We start from the raw sequence: 25,116 nt of genomic DNA, 5'->3' as shown, positions 1-25,116 counted from the left end.
ACGGCAGTGTGATCTGCAGGACAGGTGGTCCTGGGGAGGATGGGGGACGGTTTCTAGCACCGAACTTTTCTCCCCAAAGCTTTGCCGTCTGACACGGATGCAAAACCTCTGTTCGCTGCTGGGAGCGATTTCATCGGTTCCACACGAACAAACATCCCGAGCTCCAGCTCCTCTTTGCTGTCTCTGCTCTGTCTGTCCCCCAACCCCCCGCCGGAGGGAGTGAACAGTGACCTTATGCGTACGGCACCCTCTGTTTTCAGACTCCGAGGCTAGTTTGCTCAATTCTAGAATTGAGTCCGCAGGCTTGACACCTGCCCTTCAGGGTCCTAACACGGGCTAGAGGAGAGGAAATGCAGAAAGTGCCAAGTTCAGCACTCAGACCACCTCGGTCTCCTCGTGCAATGGCCATCTCCCTCCCCGTCCTGCCCATTCCCATGGCAGGCCCGGCACAGAGGGGAACGTCACCAGCGCCCAGTCTGGGCTCGGTCACCACAACCCTGAGCTTCCACAGAACCCGAGGCCAAGGGGCAACCCCAGGGCTGCATGACAAGGGGAGGGTCCTAGGTGACAGGGGAGTGGAGCTGACCCACAGGTAAGGAAACAAAACCTCCTCCTTCCCTCTGTGCATTCGGAGCAGAAAGAAATACAAAAACAAAAGACTGCCAAAATGCAAACTGATCTCAGGAATCCAGGGCGTTTTGAGAAGCTATCTGACTCTGCACCATGGAGAGGAGACAAGATGTCCTGGAGGAAAGGGGGAGGAGGTAAGAGACAGGGCGTGAAGAAGGCCGGGGTTCTGGAGGCAACATTGACTCTGTCACCCTGTGGCCCAGGCACACCCCCTCCCATGCAGCCCTAGGAAAACAGAATGAGCCTAAAATGACTCCCCACAGGAACATTCTGTGGTTCTCAGCAGAGATGGGCAAACAAGATGAGATGCGATCTCCTCTAGTCACGGCCACATTCTCTCCATTAGCATATGGTCTGGGATCCCATCTCCCTGCGTCCAGACTCGGGGTCATGTCCCTGGAATCTGAGCACCAGCAACCAAGGCAGTCCCCCAGGGACGAGCACGGTGCCCTGGCTCAGCCCTCTGCTTTGCCAGGTCCCGAAAGCCTGTGGGAGCAGACGGCCAGGCTGGGGACCCATTCACTGAGTCCCTGGCTATGGGGCAGAAGTGGACCTGGCCAGCCTGGCTCCTCGTGGGCTCCCACCCTCTCCCAGAGGGTTGGTGGAGGTGGGTCCCCGGAATGGCCACCGGCTGCATTCCTGCGGGAGAGCTTTGGTGAGGCCGGTGGGAAATCACAGCCAGATGTCAAGGAGGAACGGTTGGGCGGCTTTTCCACCTCCCCCTGGACGAACGCAGCTGGTGAAGGCACGGCTGTAACTGGAGATGAGCTGAGGCCTGGGGACAGGGTTGGGACCCTGCCCACATGCCCTCCTTCCGTCCAGGGCACCCACTGGGCTGTGCCTCCCTTCAGACTGAAGCCACCCGGCGGGTCTGCAGCCCGAGGCATCAGCCTGGCATGGGGAACTGAGGGGGCCATTGCTGCCGTTCCTTCTCCTCCTCGCTGACCGTGAACCGCTGCCCAGTCCCTCCCGCCTCTGGTTCCTCACGAGAACATTACTATGTGCTGCACTCACTGTTCAAGCCTCTACCCACGTTTCCCACTTTCCGGCAAAGCCCTCCACCCCCCGCCGCTGTCCCTAAATCCTCTACTTGGGGAACGCCTACCCCTCCACCCGTCTCCGCCTATCTCCCTCAGCACAATGCCTTGAAGGTCCATCCCAGTAGTTACAGAGGACAGGATCCCCTTGTTTTTTGTGGCTGAATGATATTCCCTTGCGGTGAACACCCCGGCCTCTTGTACTCACTCACGCATACGTGGACGCTTACGCTGCGCCAACATCCTGGCTTTTGTGACTAGAGCTGCAGTGAACGAGGCAGGCAGCTGTTTTCAGGTTAGCGATCTCACCTTCTCTGGGCGTATTTCCAGAGGCAGAGCTGCCTGATCATACGGGAAATCTGTCTTCAGTGTTTTGGAGAAACTACGTCCTGAATTCCTAGTGTCTGGCCCAATTCATGTTCCCAACAACAGCCCGCGAAACTTCCCTTTCTCCGCGTCCTCACCGACAGCTGTTACTTCTGGTCTTTTCCAGAGCCACCCGGACAGGTGCGAGGTGGGAGCTCATTGTGGTTTTCACTTATCATTTTGATATGCTCGTGTTTTAATGTTTTTTTTTTGTTTGTTTTTTGTTTTTTGTTTTTTTTTCTCCTGAGATAGAAACTCCGCGGGAATAGGGCTGTGTAAGTCACATAAGTCCCACACGCCCGTACCCTACAGCCAGAGTTTCTGGCTCCTGGGAAGCATTGCGTCAGGATTTCCTGAACGGATGAGGAGAAAACCCCATAGCAAAGCTATCAGATGGGTTTCTCACCTCCGTGTTCTGGGTGAGCGCTTATGCGACTTCCCCGGGGACACACGGGCAGCCGAGAAGAGCGACCGTGGGCATGTGTCCAGCACTCGCTCTGAGCCAAGGGGCACCTCTCGGGCCAGGCGCAGGCCAGAGCATTTTCTACATAATTTTCACAGGAGGAGGAGGGATTGGTATTAGTAACAGCCATCGTGCAGACGGAGAAACCAAGCGCAGGGTTACATAATCAGTGGGGAGGTGACGGACGGCAAACCCAGATGTCAGCTCCGGGCTTCTAGGAAGGAGGCAGGGAGGGAAGAGGTGAGAGAAAGAAAATCCTCGATACCCCAGAGTTTTAACAGGTCCTCACTGAGGGCTTTCCGGCTCCCTCTTCCTTTTCATTTTTCTCCCAATGTTTAAAAATTGAAGTACAGGGGCGCCTGAGTGACTCAGTGGGTTAAGCCTCTGCCTTCGGCTCAGGTCATGATCTCAGGGTCCTGGGATCGAGTCCCGCATCGGGCTCTCTGCTCAGCAAGGAGCCTGCTTCCTCCTCTCTCTCTCTGCCTGCCTCTCTGCCTACTTGTGATCTCTCTCTCTGTCAAATAAATAAATAAAATCTTTTAAAAAATTGAAGTGTAGTTGAAATACAGTATTATGTCAGTTTCAGGTGTACAACATAGAATTTGACATCTTTATGCGTGACGAAATGATCGCCGTGGTAAGTGCAGTCACCACCCGTCACCACACACGGTTATTACGTAATATGGACCATAGTCCCTATGCGGGACTGTTCATCCCCATGACTTCTGGACTTTACAACTGACGCTGGTACCGCTTAATCCCATCCCCCCATTTCACCATCCGCAACCCCCCTCGGGCGACCACCTACTGGTTCTCTCCCCCGCCCCTGTTCAAGCTTCTAGACCCGAAAGCTAGAGCAGCCCATGGGGGCTCCACTCATTCCCACTCCCCTGCTCACCTATTTTCCTGTTGTCTATAACACTTCCAATGACAACAAATTATTTTTTTTTTATTAAAAACCTTTTTTTAGAGGCGTAAGGCCCTTTGCGGCTTCCAATGAAGAAATGTCTTGTGGACCGCGATGCCTTCGACGCCCCTGGGCCAGGCCCTGTTGCCCACCTCGGGACAACGGAATGTGTGAAACGGGCTGATTACCTGTTTGAGGCTGGAACAGTCGGCTGCCGAGCTCGCATTGCCACTGAGAGGTTTCTAGGCACCCCTCCCTGACTGTGGACTGTGCAGCCACTCTCACACAAAGCAAGAAGGAGGGTGAGAAGCCAGCCTGCCTCCAACCCAAACCCTGCCGGCCAGGGTCCCTTCCCTTCCCATTTCTACCACCTCCTCAGCCTGCTGACAGGTGGAGACTTCTGCAGTCCATTTGACCTCTAGGTGTGCAGAGAAGTAGTGCTACATGGCTGATTTTCATTTGCAAGGACTACATTTCTGCACCAAAGATTCCAGGCATGAGGGAACAGCCCCAGGACCTGGCTGGGGGCTCGGCCTCCTGCACCTTTACTCGCCAGTCGTGTGCCTTCTCGGGGCTCTGGCAGACGCCTCTCAGAGGCAGCGAACGTGGGGACAGTGGGGACAAAGTCTACAGTCACTCAGGCTGTACAAGCTACAGGCAGGCACAGAATCTCTGCAATGTGCGAATGCGGGAGATTTCTGCGTACCATTTTCCAGAGAAGGAAACCGAGGGCAAGTCTTCTGCCCAGATGCACACAGCTGGTAAACAGCAGACGTGTGTGTGTGTGTGTGTGCATGTAAGTGTATACACACAATGTACATCTGAGCGAGCTCATGTGTGTGTCTGAGTCAGTGTGATGCGTGTGTGCACGTGTGTGTACATACACACGTGTCCAAGCCAGCATGTGTGTGCGTGTGTGTGTTGAACCATCGCGTGTGTGAGCGTGTGTGCCTTGTGTTTCAATGTCTGCGTTTACGCAGGGGCGGGGTGGGTGGATTAAACTCAGAGAAGCCAGAGTCTGTCATTAAAAGGACAAAGACAGACACGTTGTGCCACACAACCAGTCCCAGTCACCTAGAACACACCGCGCTGACAGTGGGTTTCCTTCAGTCTTCCAGTAAGTGTGGAGTTTGGCCAGAAGCACTGCAATTCATCAGCCGCGTTTCTTGGAAAGCCCCTGGACACTGTGTAAGCCCCGTGTCCCGCCTGCCCTCTGGCAAGTGGGATGGACGTTCAGCTAGAACAAGGTCAGCTGCAGGACGTGTGAGTCACTCAGAAGTGCAGAACTTCTCCATGTCTTTAATTACATGGATGTGTATTTATACACAGACGGACAGACCATGCGTCTGTATATGCGTCTCTTGCAAGTAGTGCCGATCTAGTTGTGGCCGCCATACTTTATCCCTTTATCAACCCTATATGAAAACCACTGTGGGAAACACAGATCCCGGCCAAGCTGGAATGCTTGGCATGACATGGTCCCAGTCAACGGGACGCCCACGCCCGCGTGGATGCTTATGTGGCAAGGCACTAGGAAAGGGTGCTGGGGCTGGCTCAAGGTCCTCCAGCCAGACAGCAGCCAGGGGACGATGCTGATTCGTATCTGCCCCCGGAGCCCGTCTGTTCCAGTTGGGACACGAATCCTTGTCTGAGGCCAGGGAGGGTGGGAGGTTTTCCTAAAGATCTCGGGTGACCCTCAAAATGACAAACAGAGGAAGCATCCACGACAGCGGCACATGGCGGGGATAGCATGATGGTGACCAAGACATTGAGGAGAGGGGAGAGGGGCCCTCTAAAGGGAATCCCCCACCCCACTCAGCATCCAAGGAGGAAGCCGTGGTCCCATAAATTACCCTGGGGTCACAGAGCTCACAGCAGTGACTTCCCATTTCCAGCCTTCCCGTCAGAACGCACCGTCGGGGGTCAGCAAGCTTTCTGTAAAGGGTCAGACTGCAAACAGCCTTTGTGGGTTACGCAGCCTGTCACAAGTACTCGGCTTGAGGTCGTGGTGTGAACACAGCCACACACAGTATGTGAACAAGCTGACAAGCCGCAGTTCAACACCACTCAATTCTAACAACCTGTGCCTGGGCAGGGGGGCCCTGCGGGCCGTCGTCGGCTGCCCCCTGCATTTGATCCAGAAGGATCTTGTGTGCCCAAACAGGCCAGTGTCCTGCCCAGAGCTCCCGATCCATGAACTTCGAGACTCTGCTGGGGTCCCTTCCTGGACAGGGAGCTCAGATCCCGCTCCGTTAGGTTGGGGCACTCTGACTTTCGGCATGTTCCAGCTCATAGAGACGTGACCTAAACAGTAAGTAGGACAACACAACACGACGACGAGAACCACCGTCAGTTAGCTGCCAGACCAGTAAGTATCATCGCGGTTTCACCGACAAAGAAATCAAGTCTCTGAGACGTGCAGTCCCGGCCCAGGGGCCCCGGCTGGCAGGTGGCAGGGCTGGGACGCCTCTGTCCACTCTCGGTCACGCCTTCTCACAGGGGCCGTATCTCCTCCGGGGCCGGGGTGTGTGGAAAAGAACACTGCTGCACGGGAGGGGGTGAGCAAGTCTGAGAGACCCCCGGGCTCGGGCCCTCCGAAGCTCAAGCAGCATAAACAGACAGCTGTCGTGCGTCTGCATCGATGGCAGAGAAGGAGACGGCTGGGGGACGCGCAACATGATGCAGGGTCCTTCGGAGGGACGCGACCGAAAAAAATGCTCAAAAAACACAGCCCTGCGTGAGAAGTATTTAGCTCGATCACCTTTCTGGAAAACAGTACATGTACACCTGCTCACGTGCACACACGGAATGCACACGTGTGTACAATGCATGTAATTTACGCGCGCACACGTAAACCACACACATGTACTGTAACATGTGTGTATATGGATATATACGTGTGCGCGCATGTGTGTATGAGTGTTTAGTACATGTATTTACTACATGTGCACAGTGAGAGCAAACAGCGCACAGCCGGTGCTCAGGGCCACCCCGAGCCGAGCACTTCCCGCCCCACTAAATCCTCACCGTAGCCTCCAAGGTAGGGAAGGCATCAGCACCGTCCTTGTATGGCGGCACACAAGGCCACTTAGAGGGGAGGGAACTGAGGGCAGGTAAGCAGAGCTGGGCATGCCGGGTGCCGGCTGGGGCAAGGTGTGGCCACCCTGACGGCTCCTCACTGTCGAGGGGAAGAGCCCGCAGGAACAGCCGTGCGCAGGCACACGCAGGGTTCTGCACGAGGAAGATGGTATGGCACCATCACGGGAAGCCAGGACCCAGGAGCAGGACCCAGAAGTGGGGGGTAGTCTGTTCAGAGAGTGGAGGGTATGCGGACACACGCCCCTCCCACTGCCGCAGGACAGTGCGGGCAGAATGTCTGGTTTTGACACAGGAGCTCCTCGGGTTTAGGAAGAGACAGGAGTCAGGCAGGGACATGGCCCAAACAGCTCCCAGGGATCCTCTGCAGCCATGGGCCTGGCTGGGCACAGCTGGGAGACCGTCCCTCTCCCTGATGTATGCCAATTACACGTAACTGATGGGTGGTTTTCAGTTTTTCATCATATTCAGTCACTGTCTAATAACCTTTCCTAGCACATAATCAGAATTAAGTAACCCAGTTACTATTTCAAGGGGGTGAGCTCGATCATAACAAGTTTTTCCAGGAGGAACTCCCGGTGACCTTTAGGCAAAGGGCGGGCCCAGGCGGAATTGCTTCTTGAGGCTGATGCGGTACCGAGGGCCAAGCCACAGACATCCACGTGGCAGCTCCAAACCCACAGGCTGCCACAGACTCCTCCCGGGCCTTTGGGTCCACCCGGAGGACGAGCTGGGCCTGGTGGCCACACACATGTTCCCAGATGTGCGTACGTGTGTGTTTCCTGACCTCACCACCAGCCGCTGGGTGGGCAGAGGGACGTGGCCATGGAGGCCGGCGCAGGAAGAACTGGTCACTGGGGACAAGACCGGCCACAGGCTGTGCCTTCTCGGAGGGCTATAAGACTCAGGTTCAGAGGAGACGGGCTCCAAAGAAATTCTAGGCTGGCCGTGCCACCCGGCATGCCAACAGACGGCCCCAAAGCCCTCCCCTTGGGCGTTCTTGCTGGGTCTTCAAGGGGACAGTTTATTCCAGGGGTTTGAGGTGGACTCAGCTTCTGGCCAAACAAAAAGACTCGTGGCTGGATTCCTTCTTCTCCACAAACTTGGGAACGTGAAGCCAGCAAACCAAGCCGCAGTTTCCACCTCCTGAAGTGGAGGATACCAACACTGTCCTTCTCTCACGCCCCACTCCAAACACTCAGAGTGCACGCCTACCCCAGGCCCTTGGCTTTCACCGCTGCCCCTGCCTGGAACTGGAGGTGTGGACTGTTGCTGCCTGTCATCCCAAGCTCAGCTCAGTTCTTCACAAGAGGCCTCTGGAAATGTCACTCTAAAAGCAGAATCACTGATGTCTCACTCAAGGAGGAGCCCCGTGCCTCAGAACCAGGTCCGCGACAGAACAGGACACTGGTTAAAATGTGTTGGAAGAAATAGCCCAGTACTATAGACAGTCCTTAAAACACCCACACTTGTGACACGGTATCTTGAAAGGTCTGTGCCGTCCGTCCCCAATTATATCAACAAGTTGTGTTATTTACCAATAATACACTACAAAAAGAAAAAAAAAAAAGGACACATTTTCAAGTGAACCTGATAACTCATTCATTCAGAAGGTGAAATTACCCATTGATAACCACAGCCAACAGCACAGCGAGCCCTCGATGGCCAGAGCGCCCAGGGCTGGGCTGCCCCGTGCTGTCACAGCAGACAAGGGTCGTGAGGAGGCGCTCCCCCCCACACAGGGAGTGGAGACTCGGGGAGGGGGGACGAATGAATGCAGGCGGCCACTAATTAAGTTAAATTAATTTAATTAAATGCAGAGCTGGGGTGTAGATGCCAACTTTTTTCTAGCGAGAGCCACAGGTGAACAGTAAAACTAATCTCCCTGGACACGAGATAAATCGGCCCCCTCTGCTCACACCCTCTCCCCGACCTCGGCCACACTGTACACAGAGCTTCCAGCCACCCGGACGCCCTCTGGGACAGCCGCACAGCTAAGCACCACCACACCAGCGAGAGAGGCAGACGGAGAGGGGGTGCCCACGTGTCACACGACAAAGCACTACAGAGTACAGGACAGGCCACTCGGCGCTAACCCACGCCAGCTTCCCAGCCCAGCTGTCCGAAAGCCGGAAGACAGTAACCCAGGACGGTGCCCCTGCTTGTGGGGAGAGGGGAGGGAGGACCACCGCCGAGCACCCCTGAAATAGAAGGAGGCGGAGGTCTCAGCTGTGGCCGGCCGGCGTTCCACAGGCTCACTCACGGTCACCCGATACGCTATATAAAGGTTGTTTTGTGGCCACGACCGAGCCTGGGGTGGAGAAGGTTCTTAATTACACCCAACACTGTGGGGCTGGGCCTGTCCCGGCCTCCGCCCCACGCACTGCAGGAAGCCAGGCTGAGACTGCGTCCCCTGGGGACCCGCTCAGGCCACAGAGGCAGGAGCCGATGCCATGACACAGGGGCCCCTCCCTGCAGGGTCCCAAGGCCAGGCACCAGCAGTGAGCCACATACCGTGTGCTCCATTCAAGGACTCAGCACGCAGCTGCTGGTCGCCGGGTGAGCCAGGCCAGTACTGGGCACCAGCTGGGTTCAGTATCAAAACTCCGGGGGCGCCTGGGTGCTCAGTGGGTTAAAGGCTCTGCCTTTGGCTCAGGTCATGATCTCAGGGTCCTGGGATCGAGCCCTGCATCGGGCTCTCTGCTCAACAGGGAGCCTGCTTCCTCCTCTCTCTGCCTACTATCTCTGCCTAGTTGTGATCTCTCTCTGTCAAATAAATAAAATATTAAAAAAAAAAAAAACTCCAAAGGATGGCAGCAGGGCAGCCTGACCAGCCCGACTCCCAGGCAGTGGGCTCTGAAGGGAATAGACACAGAACCCCTGGCTCCCTGAGATCCCGGGCAAGACGTGTAGACCCCCTGTGCCTCCGTGCTGTCCGCAGAACAGGAGGAACCAGGAACCCCGTGTTGGGAATTTGGGGAGACATCCCTGACACAGAGGGTTGAAAAACGCTCCCTAAACATCCCAACTTACCCGAAGGGACTCAGGACCTGGGGCAAACAGGACAGGGTTCGGCTCCCAGGGCTGCCCACCCCGGCCCGCTGTGCCAACCGGGGGAGTGAGTCGAACCCAGTCCTCATTGATGCTTGGTAACCCCAGTGCTGACCCTGGGCTACACACGGACTCTGACAAAGGGGGTACACACAGGCTAAGTCACAAAGGGGCCAGAACGAATAAATAGTAGAACTAGGTATCCTACTGCTAGCCATGCGCCAGGTGGTAGGTTATGCAGCTAGAATTCGAATGGAGCTCTTAGTAGAGCGGTCCACACAGGTGGCCCGGGGGGCATTTGGACAGAGAAACTTCCACTATGGCCGCCCCAAGGAATCTGTCCGATCTCAGGCCCATTCCTGCCCCCACACCACCCTCTCCTCAGCTCACCTGGTCACTCTTAGCTGGGCTTCTAGACGAGACCAGCCACTGCCCACAGCCCCCTGCCGACACTGCCTCATGGCTAGGGGCTGCTGCACCCCACCCCAGACAGGGGCCTCTCTCTTCCTGTGCACTGACCCAGGGGTGCTCAGCTTCCCCTCGGAAGGGCAGCCCTGGGGAGCCTGAGGTCCCTCAGAGCCACCCCCCCAACACTTCTACAGCCAAGCACTGGGTGGAAAAACACGGGCTCTGTATGCGACGGGACCTCAGCTCAGTGGCAGCAGCACAAAGGGGAGGTCGGGGAGGAGGAGGAAGAGCCTCACATGTGGACTCCGGACCTAATAGTAAAATTTTCTAGCAGCCACGTTTGAAAAAGTAGAAGAAATAGGTGAGATTAATTTTACTAATATATTGTATATATCCCTAAATTCCCCCAAATATTCATATTTAAATACATAATCGATAGCAAAGATATTCATGAAATGCTTTCTTTGTCATCCTGTCTACAGAAGCTGCTGTGTATAGTCCCCGTGGCACTTCTTGGTTTGGACCAGCACCTGACTAGTCCAGTCCCACCCATGCCGGCAGGCACGGGGCTGGAGCATCACTCCCTGAGTGCAGAACTCAGTGTTGACATCCCCTTGCAGGGCTGGGTGAGGAGCGGGTAGAGTGGAATGCAAAGTGCTGTCAAGGCTTGGTGCTCGGAGAACAGCAGACTTCCTGGTTCTGTTCACTCCAGCGGAGCCCAGTCAGGTACCCCTTCTGCGCATCTGTCCCACCCGATGAGGCAGGGGGACATCTCCGGCATGATTCTGCCCATCCCAGCCAGCCTGCCTTTTCCAGACGCTCATCACCTTCAGAATCTAACCCTTTATCTCCGCTCATCAATATACAGATAAGCTCAATATTTCAGTTCACGTTGGTTTGACCCCAGGTTTGCGGAATATTCCTAACCTCTGTGTTTGGAAGGGACCGGATCGTTGCACACGTACCTCTAACATGCCCACAGCAACAGAAGCACAGCACGAACCCAGCTTCCCACCCGATTTCCTTTAAGCAACAGTTAAGCGGCTCCTTTACACCCCAAGCCCTGTTCCAGGCACTCGGAAACCGCAGGGAACAGACCGGGCCCCCATGAAGCTTGCTCTTGTGTGCGAAGGCAGACCCCAGGCAGATAAACAACCAGACACGTGAAGCTGCAGGCGGTGACCAGGGTCCACATGCTGTCGTGTAATTCGCTGCCACTTCCTGCTGCCCCGAGTAGAAAAAAGCTTCTCGAGGGAAGAAGGATGTCAGACCCCTCACTGCATCCTGGAAACCCGGCAAATGCCCCAGCAGGGAGCCCCTCGGTGTGCGGTTGCTGAGTGAGTGAATGAATGAATGAATGAACCATTACTCAATGTCTGCTGGGTGGCTGAAGACTGTGTGAATGAATGACTTGATCGAATCCGATGACTGCGACCCAGCACCTCTGCTGAATGAATGAGTGAGTAGGTTGGACGGAACGGAAGGACGGCCACGCCAAACACCCCATGCCGTTCGTCTGTGATTTTCCAGACCATCGAATGAAGCCCTCATTCCAGAGAGCCCCGGTTTGGGTTCCGAAGTCACCCAGAGAGATCCCAGGAGTGCGCAGGGATTTTGGGTCGTGTGATGCTTTGGTTTTGTGATGCTCCTTGATTTCATCTTACTACATATATTTCAGTATGTTACTGTTAGCTATTTTGTTTTGTTTTGCTTTCTTTCTAATTGAAGCAATTGTAAGGGGATTTTGTTTCATTTGTCACCAGAACCGAGCAGGCCTGTAGTCAGCTTACAGCTGTATTTACAAAAACGGATTCCCTCTAGACGACTGAGCATAACTTACATCTTACATCTATTTAGGTTTTTGGAAGAGCCTGGCTACTGGGAGTTTTCTTCATGTTATCATGGGGGACATGCGGTGTCCCCGGCTGGCTGGCATCTGGTTCCCCTTTTCTTGGTTGTGGCCCCCAGTGACTCTGCATGGGTCAAACCCCTTTCCTTGAGGGAATGGAGTGGGCATGGTGACAAGGATGGGGTCATGTGATTTCGGCCCCAAACAGTCAGCCTCTTTCCACTCCAAAGCCACAGTGTTGGTCTGGGGAGAGCCGCAGGCCCACACTTGTCTGCCAGACTGAATCCAGGCCTCGGCCATGGTCTCATGGCTCCCGGCCCTAAGATTCACTACAGGTGCTCCCAATGTGCTCTCCCACACCTGTCCTCGCCTCCTCTGCCCTCCCGCCCCAGGAGGCTGGCCCCTGGGACGCCATCACTTGGACCCCTTATGGGCTGCCGTCAGACAGGCTTAGGCCAGGGGAGAGGGGAGAAGAAGGGAGGGGACAGAGGGCAGGGCCTTCCTTCCTGCTCCCTCTAGGCCACCACCGAGGCAGCAGCTCTCCTCGCTGAGGCGACTCCAGCCCCTTCCATCTCAAGGAGCTCTTGCCATCAGCCCCCTTTTCCCACTGTCCATTCCTGGGGGTTCAGTATCCCTCCTTGACCTCACCTGTCTCTTGACAAAGCCTTCACCAGCGCTTCTGCCGTGGGCCGTGCATGGTGAAACAGTTAACGCCAAGGAGAAACCACACGGAAGGAGTGGAATGAGCCCTAGTCTCATCGTTCAAGCCTACCTGACCTCTGACCTTTTTTTGTCACGTGTGATATGAATTTACTTTATTCCTCAAGCTAGTTATGGCGGGGCCCCTACTGCCTATGATCGAAAGTATGATCCCTGACTCTGAATGGAGGTCAGAGAGCACAAAGAGGCCAGCACGTGGAGGCTGACGGCCTAGATTCCATCCCCAGCCTTGCCCTTCTATTACCTGGGCAGCAAGTTCCCGTGACTTCACCTCTCGGGAGCTGTTCCCACCATTCCCAGAACCACGCCCTGAGCACGGAAGTTCTCCAAAATTTAGATTCTGCCTGGCCAACATCTAGAACCGTCTGAAACAAGGCTGGCAGGATGATAAAATGCCAGTGGGCAGGGGCTAGAGGAACGCCCTGAATTAAAGTGTTCTGCGATCAAGGCAGGTGCAAAGACCCCTGTGCCAGCATGTTGGGACTTCTGCTTCCTGGATGGTCCTGCGGCCTGGTGTCTGGCTCTCATCACCCCAGAGGTCAATCCTGAGCCCTGGCCCTCCCAGGCTCTCTCTCCTGCCTTCCTGCCCTCTCCCGTCTTGGCTACAGCATCCCTCTGGGTTCCTGCAGAGGGCCTAGCCGCTGTTCCTCCCGGGACCTCAGCAGGCTGCATGCTCGTATCTGTGAGAAGGAGGTCACCACAATCCATGTGGCTGTAGTGAGGGTCAAGTGAAAGTTCACAGCCGATGCCTCGCACACTACCGGAGGCTCTCCTTCCCTTAGCGCTCGGGGCATCAATTTCATCATCTGGGGAACGGGGGCTAGTCCTCAGTGCTCCGTCTATCCCCAGCACTGTTTGTCCTCTGAATTTCTCCTGCAGTCCTGTAAAGGGTTTCTTCGGGTCCTGCTGCCCCGTCAGCGTTCCGTTCTCACAGATCTGATGGTGTCACGTCCCTACACGAAACCCTTCCACATCTGATCTTAGCACCCAAGCCCTCCTCTGTTGAGAACCTGACAATCACACAAAGCCACCAACCCCAGTCCCCAACGTGACCGCAGCCACACGGCTCCATTACACTTCCTTGACTGTGTCATGCCATCCTTCAATCTCTCAGCCACAGCTCAGGCATGTCCTCCTCCAGGAAGCCCTCCCTCATTCTCAGGGTCATCACCGATCACAACCACAAGAGGACACCATGAGATTCCGTGACCTTTATGAAGATCACACCCACAGTATTATGTCCCTTTTTATGTGTCTCCTTTGCCATTTAGACTACGAACACTCCAAGAGCAGGAGTTTTGTCTGATCTTTTTCAACAGGCCCAGAAATCAGCACAAGGCCACACAAAAACTAGATCCATGAATAAATAAGTAGAAGTAGAGATTAAGTGAGCCACAGAGCGGTACGGAGCCTGAGGGCATCGGGTGCCAGACACAGTTTCGCCGTTTTCTCCCCGGGCTGCAAGCCAGGACTGTCCCCGCGACCAGGCCCCCTGCTGCTCGGCCAAGCCACGCCCAGCTGCTCCCGCCACCAGCCACAGCCCCAAGGCTTCCCTGTCCCCGGCGAGCTGTGACCCTCTGAGCTTCTCCCACCCCAGAAGGCTCAGTCCCCGGAAGTAGTCGGCAAGACAGAGGCTGAGACCCTGCTCCCAGCCCCCACCTGCTGGCTCTGGAGAGGGCTGTGACCGAACATTGTTCATGACCCAGGAAGGACAACTGTCATGCCAATGAAGCAGGCAGAACGGAAGCTGGACACAGACTGGTGCACAAAAACCCACTTCACCCTTCCTGTCCCGTGCAGCAGGCTGTCCTGAGAATGACCCGAGGTTCTCAGAGGTCAGCCTTCAGGGTCAGAAGCCCAGGGGCGGTCAGCTCCCTGCCTGGGCCCAACCTCCCCCCTGGCCCATAACCAGCCACAGTCCACAGATTCCAGACTGCCTCGGGTTATCTCAGAGGGCACCAGGTCAACAGCACTTGGCCTCTGGGATAAGCTGGGCCCCACCATCTCCAAACGGCTCCCTGGGGATCACTGCTACAGTCCAGAAGCCTGGTCCTTACACCACCCGTCCCCACAGTCCCTTGGAAGAAGAAAGGGGCCTGTGAGAGTTCACCTGCCATGTGCTCCGGAAGGGCTTTGCGAGCTGGGGCTCCGACTTGGGCAGTCCTGTAGGGGAGCAGATGCGTTCCCCTACAGAAAGGGAGATCAGACTCCGGGGCATTCAACCCTCTGCAGGACTCGGGGTGGGTGGGGCCGAGAAGCCAGCCCGCTTTAATATCCTTCCGGCCTGCGCCCTGGAGGCGGGGCCTGGAGAGGACCCAGGTGTGCGCCCTCCCGGGCGCAGGGCTACATGCCAGACTGGTTCTCGCTTTCCTTAGTGACTGAGCCCCTGGCCCATGCGCCTCCGCGCAGCCCTGCCACCTGCCAGCGGGCAGCTGGGGGCTCCCCTCTGCTCAGGCCCCACACCCTGCACACACTCACTTTCGCACAGGCGACGCCTCAGCTTGCCCCGGATCTTGTCGATGGCGTTGAAGTCGGACACGTGGAAGACGTGGGCGGACTTGGGTTTGGAGGCGATCTCCTCCAGCTCCTCCTTGAGCGCCGCCCCGACGCCCACGGCGAAGATGCGGATGCCCGCGCGGTGGGCGGCGGCCGCAGCGTCCAGCACCAGGTCCTGGCTGCGGCCGTCGGTCAGGAGGATGGCCACCTGCTTGAAGGCGCGGTCCCCGGGGCGGCCGCCGGCCTGCGGCGAGAAGCTGTGGCGCGTGATGAAGCGCAGTGCGTCGCCCGTGTTGGTGTTCCCGCCGTGGTAGGCCAGGTGCCGCGCCGCCGCCTTGACGGCCTCCCGCGAGCCGAACAGGCCCAGCTCGAAGGCGGTGGTCGGCCGGTCGCTGTAGCGCACGACCCCCACGCGCGTGCGGTCGGGGCCCACCTCGAAGGTGTCCACCAGGTTGGCCACCCACTGCCGGACCTTCTCAAAGTCCTCCTTGCCCACACTGGAGGACGTGTCCAAGAGGAAGACCAGGTCATAGTGGACAGTCTTGCAACCTGCAGGGGTGGGGTGGAGGGAGGAAGAGGAAAGGTGACCTGGGGCACACGGATTGGGAAAGGTCACCCTGGTGGTGCGCGGGGGGGCTTGCTTTCTGAACTGGCTTATGATGACCAGTGTCCCCACGGCCGCTGTGAGGTCCGGCTGCCAATATGTGCTCTTGCATCAAAGTAGTCGACGTTCACAGAACGCCGCTCTATCGATTTCTTCAATAGCTTCTGCTTTGGTCACCCAGTGGCTTGTTTTTTAAACCTACTGCAAAGAACACATGCTCTTTTCAGAAAAGGCCATCGGAAGAATGTTTTAACTGCTTATGTTTCCATCTACAGAGAGGTCATGCTGTTAGCCCGCAGTGTATAAACCTAATTATTATTACGAATGCACGCGGGAACGTACCAGATGCACAGGTGCATTGCTGTTTTCCCACATCCAGCAGTTGCTGGAAACCCTTTTCCAGTGTGACGATGCCAGTTTCCATGGCTGCAAGATGACATGGCTCAGAGCCCATAATTTATTTAGCCGGTGCTCCCATGCTGGATGTTTAAATAGTTCCTGGATTCCAGTATTATAATTCATACAAAATATACTGCACTCCTATATTTTAAGTATAAATTTGCAGAAATTCTACAATGCTTTATAAAGATTGCATATTTTAACATATAATACGCTTCTATTTTTATAAGCTTTGGAAGTTTAAAAGTTAAAAAAACTTATGATTGAGCAGAAGAGGACACTATATAATTTATTTCTAATCCTCAGCGCAACCCTGTGGGCAAGCTTGCTCACCCCCACGTCACAACTGGTGAGGAAAAGGGTTTCCAAACTCCAGAGAGCTGCACAAACATAACCATCAAGAAGGCTTGCTCTCTCGGGGCGCCTGGGTGGCTCAGTGGATTAAGCCTCTGCCTTCGGCTCAGGTCATGATCTCAGGGTCCTGGGATCGAGCCCCGCATCAGGCTCTCTGCTCAGTGGGGAGCCTGTTTCTCCCTCTCTCTCTGCCTGCCTCTCTGCCTACTTGTGATCTCTCTCTGTCAAATAAATATACATATATATATAAAAGAAGCCTCGGTCTTGACTTTTACAGAATCCAAGGCTTGATCGTACCACCAGCAGCGACTGACCAGGCCTCTGGAGCACCTGGCAAAAACATCTGTCTAGTAAAAACAAAATGAGAACAACAATAACAAAAAAAAAATCAAAAAAACCAAAACCAGTTAATTAAGTTGTCATGTTGGAAAAAGTACAAAAATCCCGTGATCGTCAGTGTGCAAGAGAAGGCAGCCACCTCGTCTTCCACAGGCCTTGGGCTTTGTCACACCCATTTTCAGAAATTAGAAGCCTTAATGAAAGACAGTGTCTTTGACCCAACACTTCCAATCCAGGGATTTACACTAATAAAACAATCAGATAAAGAGGAAGAAAAAATTTTTAAGCTATCTAAGAAGTTCATGCAGCACTGGCAAGCAAAATCCTGGAGCCGGCTCTGTGCTCCCCCTACGGAATCTCTCCCACCACCATCCATGTGAGCTCACACGGGGCGGGGCGGTAATCGGCAGCCGCAGACTGCTGGCTTGAAGGAATCCTCATTTACCGACAGAGACCCATTCTCCCAGTGTCTTGTTGCGTCTGAAAAGCTGTGTGTCAATGTGATGTCTGTGTGTGGGACTATGTCTGTACGGATCAGAGGACCTACAAAAAGAAACTCTGCTTACCAGAGGTAATAGTTAATAGTTAATAGTTTGTATTTCTGATTTTATATTTATAAGCAATGAAGTAATTCAGAACACAGAAAAACAGTAACACTGTATTTACAAACACACACACACACACGCACACACACTCAGGCACACACACTTCCCCATCGCACCCTACCCCATTGCCTCTCGTGAATTTCCTGTACCTACTTTTACCCTGAGTTCCTAAAATGCAAGTTACAATCTGCTCTCAGAGCGAGGTAAATCCTCGCCTTTCCAGGATTGCTCCCTAACAGGATTAGAACTTTCCGAGTGTGTTTGCCCAGATGTGTGGGCTCAAGAGCTAATTCCTGGGGAGTGTTTCTCCTTGACACAAAAGGTCATCCTTTTGTCTTCAGGACAATGATGTCCCAGCCTGTGCAAGGTAATTGCAGCTATGGGCCAAGCAGGGCCCCGCCTGTGGGCTGTAATCCTTGAGCAAATTTGTGTTCAGGCTGCAGAAGGTTAGTTGGCTCCAGAGGCCTCACCCTGGGGCCTTCTGCACTCCGGCACGTTCTCTGCTGGGGGCTGCGGAGCAGACCGCACAACGCGTGCATGAGAATTAGGTGTGCTCTCTCAGGAAGGGCTCTGACCTTGGTGGGGGTGCCCTCGACTCCCCCACGGGCAGAGCCAGCGACAGCTCTCCTCTGGGCTGCTGTTCTCCCGGCTGTGAAATGAGGGCCGGGAAGACATGTTCCTTGGGCCCTCCCAGTGTGTCGGCTGTGTGCGCTCTCGGGCTCATCTCTGTGGACACAGAACCTGACGCCGCTCCCCTCCCGCGAAGACCAGGCGGTGCACGCTCAGAACCGTCTCTCCAGCTAGCCGCACTTTGAGAGCCTCAAGCAAGGAGGCGACTTGGGAAAATCAAGGCAGAAGCACAAGACTGTGTTTCTTGTTTTGTTTCCTCTGCAGGCTCGGGGGACAAAGCATGGGCTCAGGTGGGCACATTCTTGAGGGTGCTGTCCTACCTGCTGTGGGGTGGGAGGGGGGGCTTTGGGCTGTCCTAGCCTCGGTCCGTCATCTGCAGAACGGGGTGGTTTTGCAGCCGGGTGCTCCCTCTGCCACACTGGGCCCGTCCCAGAGAGGCATCCGCCTGTGCCCTGAGGAGCCCAGCACACAGCCTCTGGGTGGGTGCCGTGACCCGCTCGTGTACCTGAGCCCTCCTTCCCGTCTCCACACTGACGGCACCTTCTCCAGGAGGCCCTCAGACAGGAGGGCTAGACCACTGTCCCATCACGCCTCACCCCTACTGCCCGGGTGCCTCTTCTCCAACAAACTCCCCCTCCCTCATCTACTCTGGAGGCGTGTTCTCCTTGTGGTCCGGCCGCCTCTCCTGGCCGGCCTCCAGTGAGTCCATTTCCGCGGGAATGTGCCTCAAAGCCCTTCACAGGACAACGCAACGCGGTCCCAGCCCAGCGCTCTGTCCCTAGAAGCCTGCAAGCGCTCGACAGAGCCAAGCTCACGCACACTGCGCAGTCCACTCGGAACGCGGGTGTCGACAGCTCACGGGTCTCCTGCACTCTCCCGCACACGCGTTCTCACACTTGCACACACACACCCTCAGATTCTTACACTCACACGCACTCCCACATACGCTCACATCCACACACATGCTGACACAACCCACACGCTCTCTTCCACGCTCAGTCACACACACACCCCTCAGACACTCTCACACTCCTGCACTCACTTTTACACACACACTCACTGTCACACACACTCACAGTTGTAGTCACACACTCACCCTCAGACTTTCACACGCATACACTCACTTGTATACACTCTCCAGCTCTCACCTTCACACACTTTCTCACGCACACCCCACACACTTACCTAACTCACATTCGTGCACTCTCACACTCCGGCATTTTCCCAACTCACGCACACCCTCAGACTCTCCCTCATACGCACATGTTTATATGCTCTCGCCAGCTCCATCACACACTCACTCGCTCACACTCTCTCACTCACACAGCACATGCCCTCAGTGGACAACGGGGCTCCACAGGCACCGGCGAGGGCAGCTCACACCCACACTTGCTGGGTGGCCCACCTCCCTCTCTCTCAGGCCGTCAGTCCCAGCTCACTCACAGGCACACGTCTGCACCCCACACGCTCACACACTCACACTCACCTCAGACGCTTACACTCGCACTCACTTCCACTCCCCTGCTCACACATGCACACACACACTCACACGCGTGGACAGATACCGGCAGCTCGGGGCCCAGCCCCGGCTCATGCTACGGTGGCCCTACCTGCCCTCTGGGCCTGGCAGCCACTGTCCCCAGGCCACAGCAGCAGCATCCACAGGAGACAGGCCGCGGCGTCCCCTCGCAGGCCAGACATGGCTGTCGCACGCGTGTCTCGGCCCGGAAGAGACGGTGTTAGGATCTACTGGAACATGCCCTGTGTGGAGAAGGACACACCTTTAGAGAGGGGCCTCGGGGCCATGAACCCGAAGCAGCAGCCCCAGGCCGGTGCGGAAGGAAGGCCGCACCCCAGCCTCCCAACTGCCTTCAACCGATGCACACTCGGGACCTCCGAGCTGCCGTTCCCGGCCGTGCAGGCCCAGTCCTTGGCACCACCACCGAGTTCTGATCCTAATATCAGCTTCTGAGCACTTAACAGGCTGTTTCTTTGTTTAATACGTTGTAAGAGAACATCTTGGTGCCTAAATCTTGGCCCATATTTAATTATTTTCCTAGGCAGGTTTGTAGGAAACACTCAGGGCAGCATATGAAATCTTTTAAAAGGAGTGTGCGGGGTCCTCCCCTCACATGGACGCCGTCATTCCCTCCACCTGCCAGCTCTACAGGACAGACGTGGCTTTTGGCTTTCTCTGCGTTCCTTTGACCTGGGACGTTTATTAGCTAAAGTGTATTTCTCCTTCTGCATATCTTATTTTCACGGGATGGCCATTTCAAAAAGTAGTTGTCACTGTTAAAGCCGAGATCTGGGAGAGGGAAAACAGGTTATAGAATTCTGAGGTATTTACCAGTTGCCTTCATGTGCCGGGTGCTGGGGGCAGGCTGATGAGGGACACTGAACCCCCACCCTCAAGGACACTCCGTGACACCTGGGAGACAGGTAAGACATGGGCCCTGGGCACCAGCCCAAGGACATTCCGGGGTTGCTGGGAACACTGGGACAGTGTTGTTACGTGACCGTTTCAGGGGTAGGCCAGGCCTCCTGGATGAGTCAATTTTGGAAAACTGAGTAAGCCTCAACCAGAAAAAAGCAGGAGATCATTTCAGATGGAGGGAGCAGCATCGGCAAAGTCCCAGAGCAGAGTCAAGGCATGATGGCACCAGGAGAACTTCTCCCAGGCGGGACAAATATGTGCGCTCTTGTCCGGGCAGGTGCCTGACTTTTCACTTGGGTCCCCAGCACCCTCTAGGCAAACTGCCTTCTTCACTCACGGTCCCCATACACGCTCACAGAGTACATACAGCCCACCTGACAACACTCTGGAAGTATCACATTCAAGAGGCAGCCACGGGAACGAGAAGAAAGGCACTTTCCCAAAACAGCACATGGAGGGGCAGAGGCCAAGGTCAGGACTGGAGGGCCCAGGGGGAGGAGAGACACAGAATGTCAGCAAGTCCAGTGGGCTGCCCACCCCCTCACCCTTCAAAGCTATAGGAAAGCACAGTCTTGTCTGTCTTGTTCGTTCTGCTGTCCAGAACCCAGAACCGTTCCTGGCACACAGTGGCATTTGACAAAGAAGTACTAGATTTAAGAGTCAGTGACACAGTCAGGTTATTATCTGAGGTAGTAGGAGCCCTTCATTAGAAGAACACAGACATATCCAAAGAGCCAGGAAAGTCGCTGAAGAGCGGCTACGTACCATCTGCCCGGTGCTGAGCACTTTCTGATTGTCCAGTGAACTCACACGACCTCCAAGACAGGCATCATGGCCTCCCCTCAGCAAAGGAGGAGACTAAGATGGAGAAGATACGCATCTGTCCCCAGGCCACTGAGGAGGGACCAGAACTTGAACTCAGACCCCTCTGGGCTTTGAGCCCACCCCCTTTCCAGGACCTCCGTGGACACAGCAAATCCAAATGTTAACAACAACCACTGAGCCGTCACTTCTTTTAATGAACTGATAAGTAAGAACATGGACTGAGGAGATAAGGGGAAAGAGCCATGGCATCCACATTCCAGCCGTATTCCAGGGCTCAAGGAATGTGGCTGTTTACCTCATTGTTGAAACTGGGTGGAAGCAAGGCAAAATCAGGCTGTTCTCTCTAGGTTTCCGCATCTTCCCAAATACACACACGAATAAAGAGAAAACTGCAGACCCACATCCCCTATGAAAGAGATGTGAAAGTACTTAACAGGAGACTAGAAACCTGAACTCAGAGTACACTGAAGGGGTCATACTCGGTGACCATGTGAGATTCACATCAGGAATGCAAGGCTGGTTTAATGTCCAAAAATCAAGGAGTCACACCGAACCAATAGAGCCAAAGAAGACACACGGCGATACCCAACAATACAGAAGCATTGACAAAATCTAACTCCCTTTCACAATAAAAACACTTGGTACACTAGACGATAAAGAAAGTTTCAACATGACAAAGGCCACATACCAAAAAACGTTCTAACAGACCCTATCTCATACTGAGTTGTGACAGGGATTGTTGTAGGGATGGAATACTGAAACTGAACAGACAGTCCTTAGCCCAATGCCTCAACCACTCTCAAGGCCACATGGCTGACGTGAGCCAGAGCCACACTCCTTCCCAGGCCTATCTCTTGAGCCCACTGGCCATCCACAGGGTCCCGCCACTGGGGTAAAGCCCGGCATTGGTAGAGAGCCTCTATGCTGTACACATTCCACCTTTCCATCCTTACAACAACCCCAAGGGGTGTCCTATGACATCCCCCATTACCGGCAAGCAAGCTGAGGCTCAGAGTGGAGGAGACCGCCCAGGGCACGCCCTGCTGGTGTGTGAAAGCCCACCCAAGGCACTTGGAGTCAGTCACCCCTTGACTGTAAGCTCCCCTGGAGGGTGTCTGTGCCCACTACCATCCCTCTCCCCAGCCAGCCAGGTACCCCAACGGGGCCCAGGAAGGACTTGTGGAGTTAAGCATCTACAGTCCTGTTTTCCCTGCTAGAGAGCAGGCGGGGAGAGCACGCCGACAGTGCACACGGTGAGCGCGGTGAGCCTTCACCGACCTCCTCCCTGAGGTCTCAGCAAACCTGCGAGCTGCCCTGTTCCTCCACCTTGCCAGTCCTGAGCCTGGCGTGTGCCTGCAGCACAATGTCAATCAGTGCCCGTGGCTAATAACAGCAGAGCTGGGCTGGCGTCAGGCCCAGAGGACACCAGAGCCCACACTCTCTCCCATGGCCACTTTTAACAAGGACCACACTTTTCGAAGCACCGGGAGCCACCCAGGGCTTCCCAGGTAAGAACTCATGAATCCAAACAGCGGGTATCAGCAGGTACAGTTTGCTGAGTAAGAAACTCAGGGCAAAGGACTTAGCAACCGGCCAGGGATCCCACAGGCCGCAGTCCCAGGCAATCCGACCACAGGCCAGGTTCCTCATCGCTGGCCACGTGGCTTCTCTCCGGCTGTCAGAACCCGGCTGGCCCAATACTCCTACCTAAGCACAGAAACAACGTGAGAAACAGGCAAAGTGTATAATGAAAACCCAAATTCTGATTGCCCAGTTCACAGGAAAGAAGAGAGCAAGGACACCATGGGGGAAGGGCGGGGGAGAAACCCGATAATAACCAGAGGGAAAAGAAGCTGGTTCAATCAGTCCGATCATTGATTTTTTCAAATGGTGAACTGGCCTTGCGGATCTGAGAGAAATCCTGCTTGCCTATGGTGTCGAACTCCTTCTGCGCGTTTTTGTATTCGATTTGCTACTATTTGGTTGAGGACTTTTGCATCTATATTCACGATAGACATTGGTCTTTCTCTTTTCTTGGAAGGCCTTTGCCTGTTTTGGGGAAGGAGACTAATGCTGGCTTCATGGGGTGAGTTAGGAAATGTTCCTTGTGCTTCCATCCCCTGGAAGAAGAGGTAGAGGACAGAATGACCTTCTTCCCAGGAATGCACATGGAGTGTTCACAACAAAATGCCCACTGAGGCAGCAGGCCTGGTACAGAAGCCCAGCTTTCCTCCTTAGCCACAGGAAAGGGCACTGCACCCCCATAAAAAGGGCATGAGAGGGCCATGAGTGTTACACAACATGCCTTCTGTGAAGTGCAAAGCCCAGATGCTAGCACAGACCAAGTGTGCAGGAAAGGTAAGATTTGGAAGAACCCATGTCCCTGCCTTCCCCAGCCCACCTCAGGTGGCAAACCCAGCAAGCATGGGTGCCATGATCCCAGCTCTCTCTCTCTCTTTCTCTCTCTCCAGGCTCTGAGCCCTTTCCTGGGCTCAGCTGCAGGGCTGGCATGATGCAGGCCACACCCTGTCCCTGGGAGGCAGAGCTTGGCCATTAGTCTCCAAAAGTCCAGCAATTAATTTGCTGAGCTGGGTTCCTGCCATAAGCCAGCCCATTGCCATAGTAACCAGTGTTCCCTATCCAGGGCCCCGGGAGAGCGGGGAAGACACTGAGCAGAACGCAGTTTAAAGGGAGAAGATGAGATGTGGCGTACTGGAGGGCAGCCCGGGCAGACGGCGCACTGGGTCTGCACGGAGGGCCTGGCCCCTGCCCACTGCGTGGTGGGGGGAGGCGCTGCTGACACGTTGCCAGGGTGACGGGCAATGCTCTGGGCAGGAATCCGGTGGAGACATAAAAGCATGGCACAGGGCATCCGACCACTGAGCTCTGAGCCTCCAGGGCTCACCTGCTGGGCACTCGGTGATGTCAGCTGCATTGCTGGTCAGATGGGGAAGAGGGAGCTGGGTGGCCTCCTCTCTGCCAGGTTGCTCAAAAGCCCAACTGGGGAGCCAGGAAAGCACTGGAAAGCCTACGTCCTAGATTCGAACTTGGCTTTGTTTGAGCTGGACCCAGTCTCCTGTGTCTCCTACATGCTGGGAACTGTCGGGGCACTGGTTTCTCCTGGGGCAGCAAGCACCACGATGATGCTTTCCAAGCAGAATCCCTGGGTTCAAATTCTCACTAGCTGTGCAAACCAGGGGACTCACTGCACCTCTCTGGACCTCAGCCCTTTCACGTGGGAGTGGGGATAAAACACTTATCTCACTGGAAGAATTAACTGGGTCGCTACCGGTACAAAGCCTAGAATGATGCCTGGCCAGAGGGAGTACAGAAGGCACATGTTTTTTGTGATTTTTGAATCCTCTGTTTTCTCACCTATAAAATGGGAATGATATCCCCTCCTTCATGGATCTGTAGAGGAGAGGAGACAATGAATGAGGTGATAATCTTGTATAAAGTTAGATGTTGGCCAACACGGCCACAAACAACATGGAGGGAGATTCTCCTTCCGAGCTACTCAGAAGTCAGGGGTGGCTGCAGGGGGCACCGGGAATCGCACTGTTCCACTGTCTAATTTAAGCATGCCCTCCACGCATGTTAACACTGACTAAGGGCCAGGCACGGAGGGTAGGACACTCTGTCCAGAGATGGCAGCCCCATGGGGGACACAGAGAAGCAGGAAGATGTTTATAATTCCAGGCAGTGAGAACTCTGATAGAGGGAGGGACAAGCACCTAACACAGTCCTAGGAGGTCACCGAAGGCTTCCCGGAGGAGGTGATGTCTGAGCTGAGCCTGCGAAAATGAGTGGGGAGTAGGCAGGAGGACAAGGGTTGCCTTCGCCAGCGATGGGTGGCCTCCCTTTGAGGAACATTCATGGGATAAGCAAGACATACAGTAT

At 55.1% G+C, this 25,116-nt stretch overlaps 1 protein-coding gene across 1 annotated transcript in view; it reads right to left on the bottom strand.

Annotated features, from left to right (window-relative positions):
- The window catches only part of COL22A1 (collagen type XXII alpha 1 chain), a 243,512-nt gene that overhangs the window by 203,033 nt on the left and 15,363 nt on the right, over positions 1 to 25,116 (bottom strand). The window contains exons 2-3 of the mRNA XM_045978553.1: positions 19,565 to 19,715; positions 15,006 to 15,572 (exon numbers count right to left, since the gene is read on the bottom strand). Of these exons, the coding sequence (XP_045834509.1) occupies positions 15,006 to 15,572; positions 19,565 to 19,655 (658 nt within the window). The 5' untranslated portion in view covers positions 19,656 to 19,715. The remainder of the gene's footprint in view (positions 1 to 15,005; positions 15,573 to 19,564; positions 19,716 to 25,116) is intronic.

Source organism: Meles meles, chromosome 1, assembly GCF_922984935.1.
Source record: "Meles meles chromosome 1, mMelMel3.1 paternal haplotype, whole genome shotgun sequence".
Taxonomy (NCBI): Eukaryota; Metazoa; Chordata; class Mammalia; order Carnivora; family Mustelidae; genus Meles; species Meles meles.
Note: the sequence above shows the minus strand (reverse complement) of the source record. Positions and strands in the feature narration are given on the sequence as shown.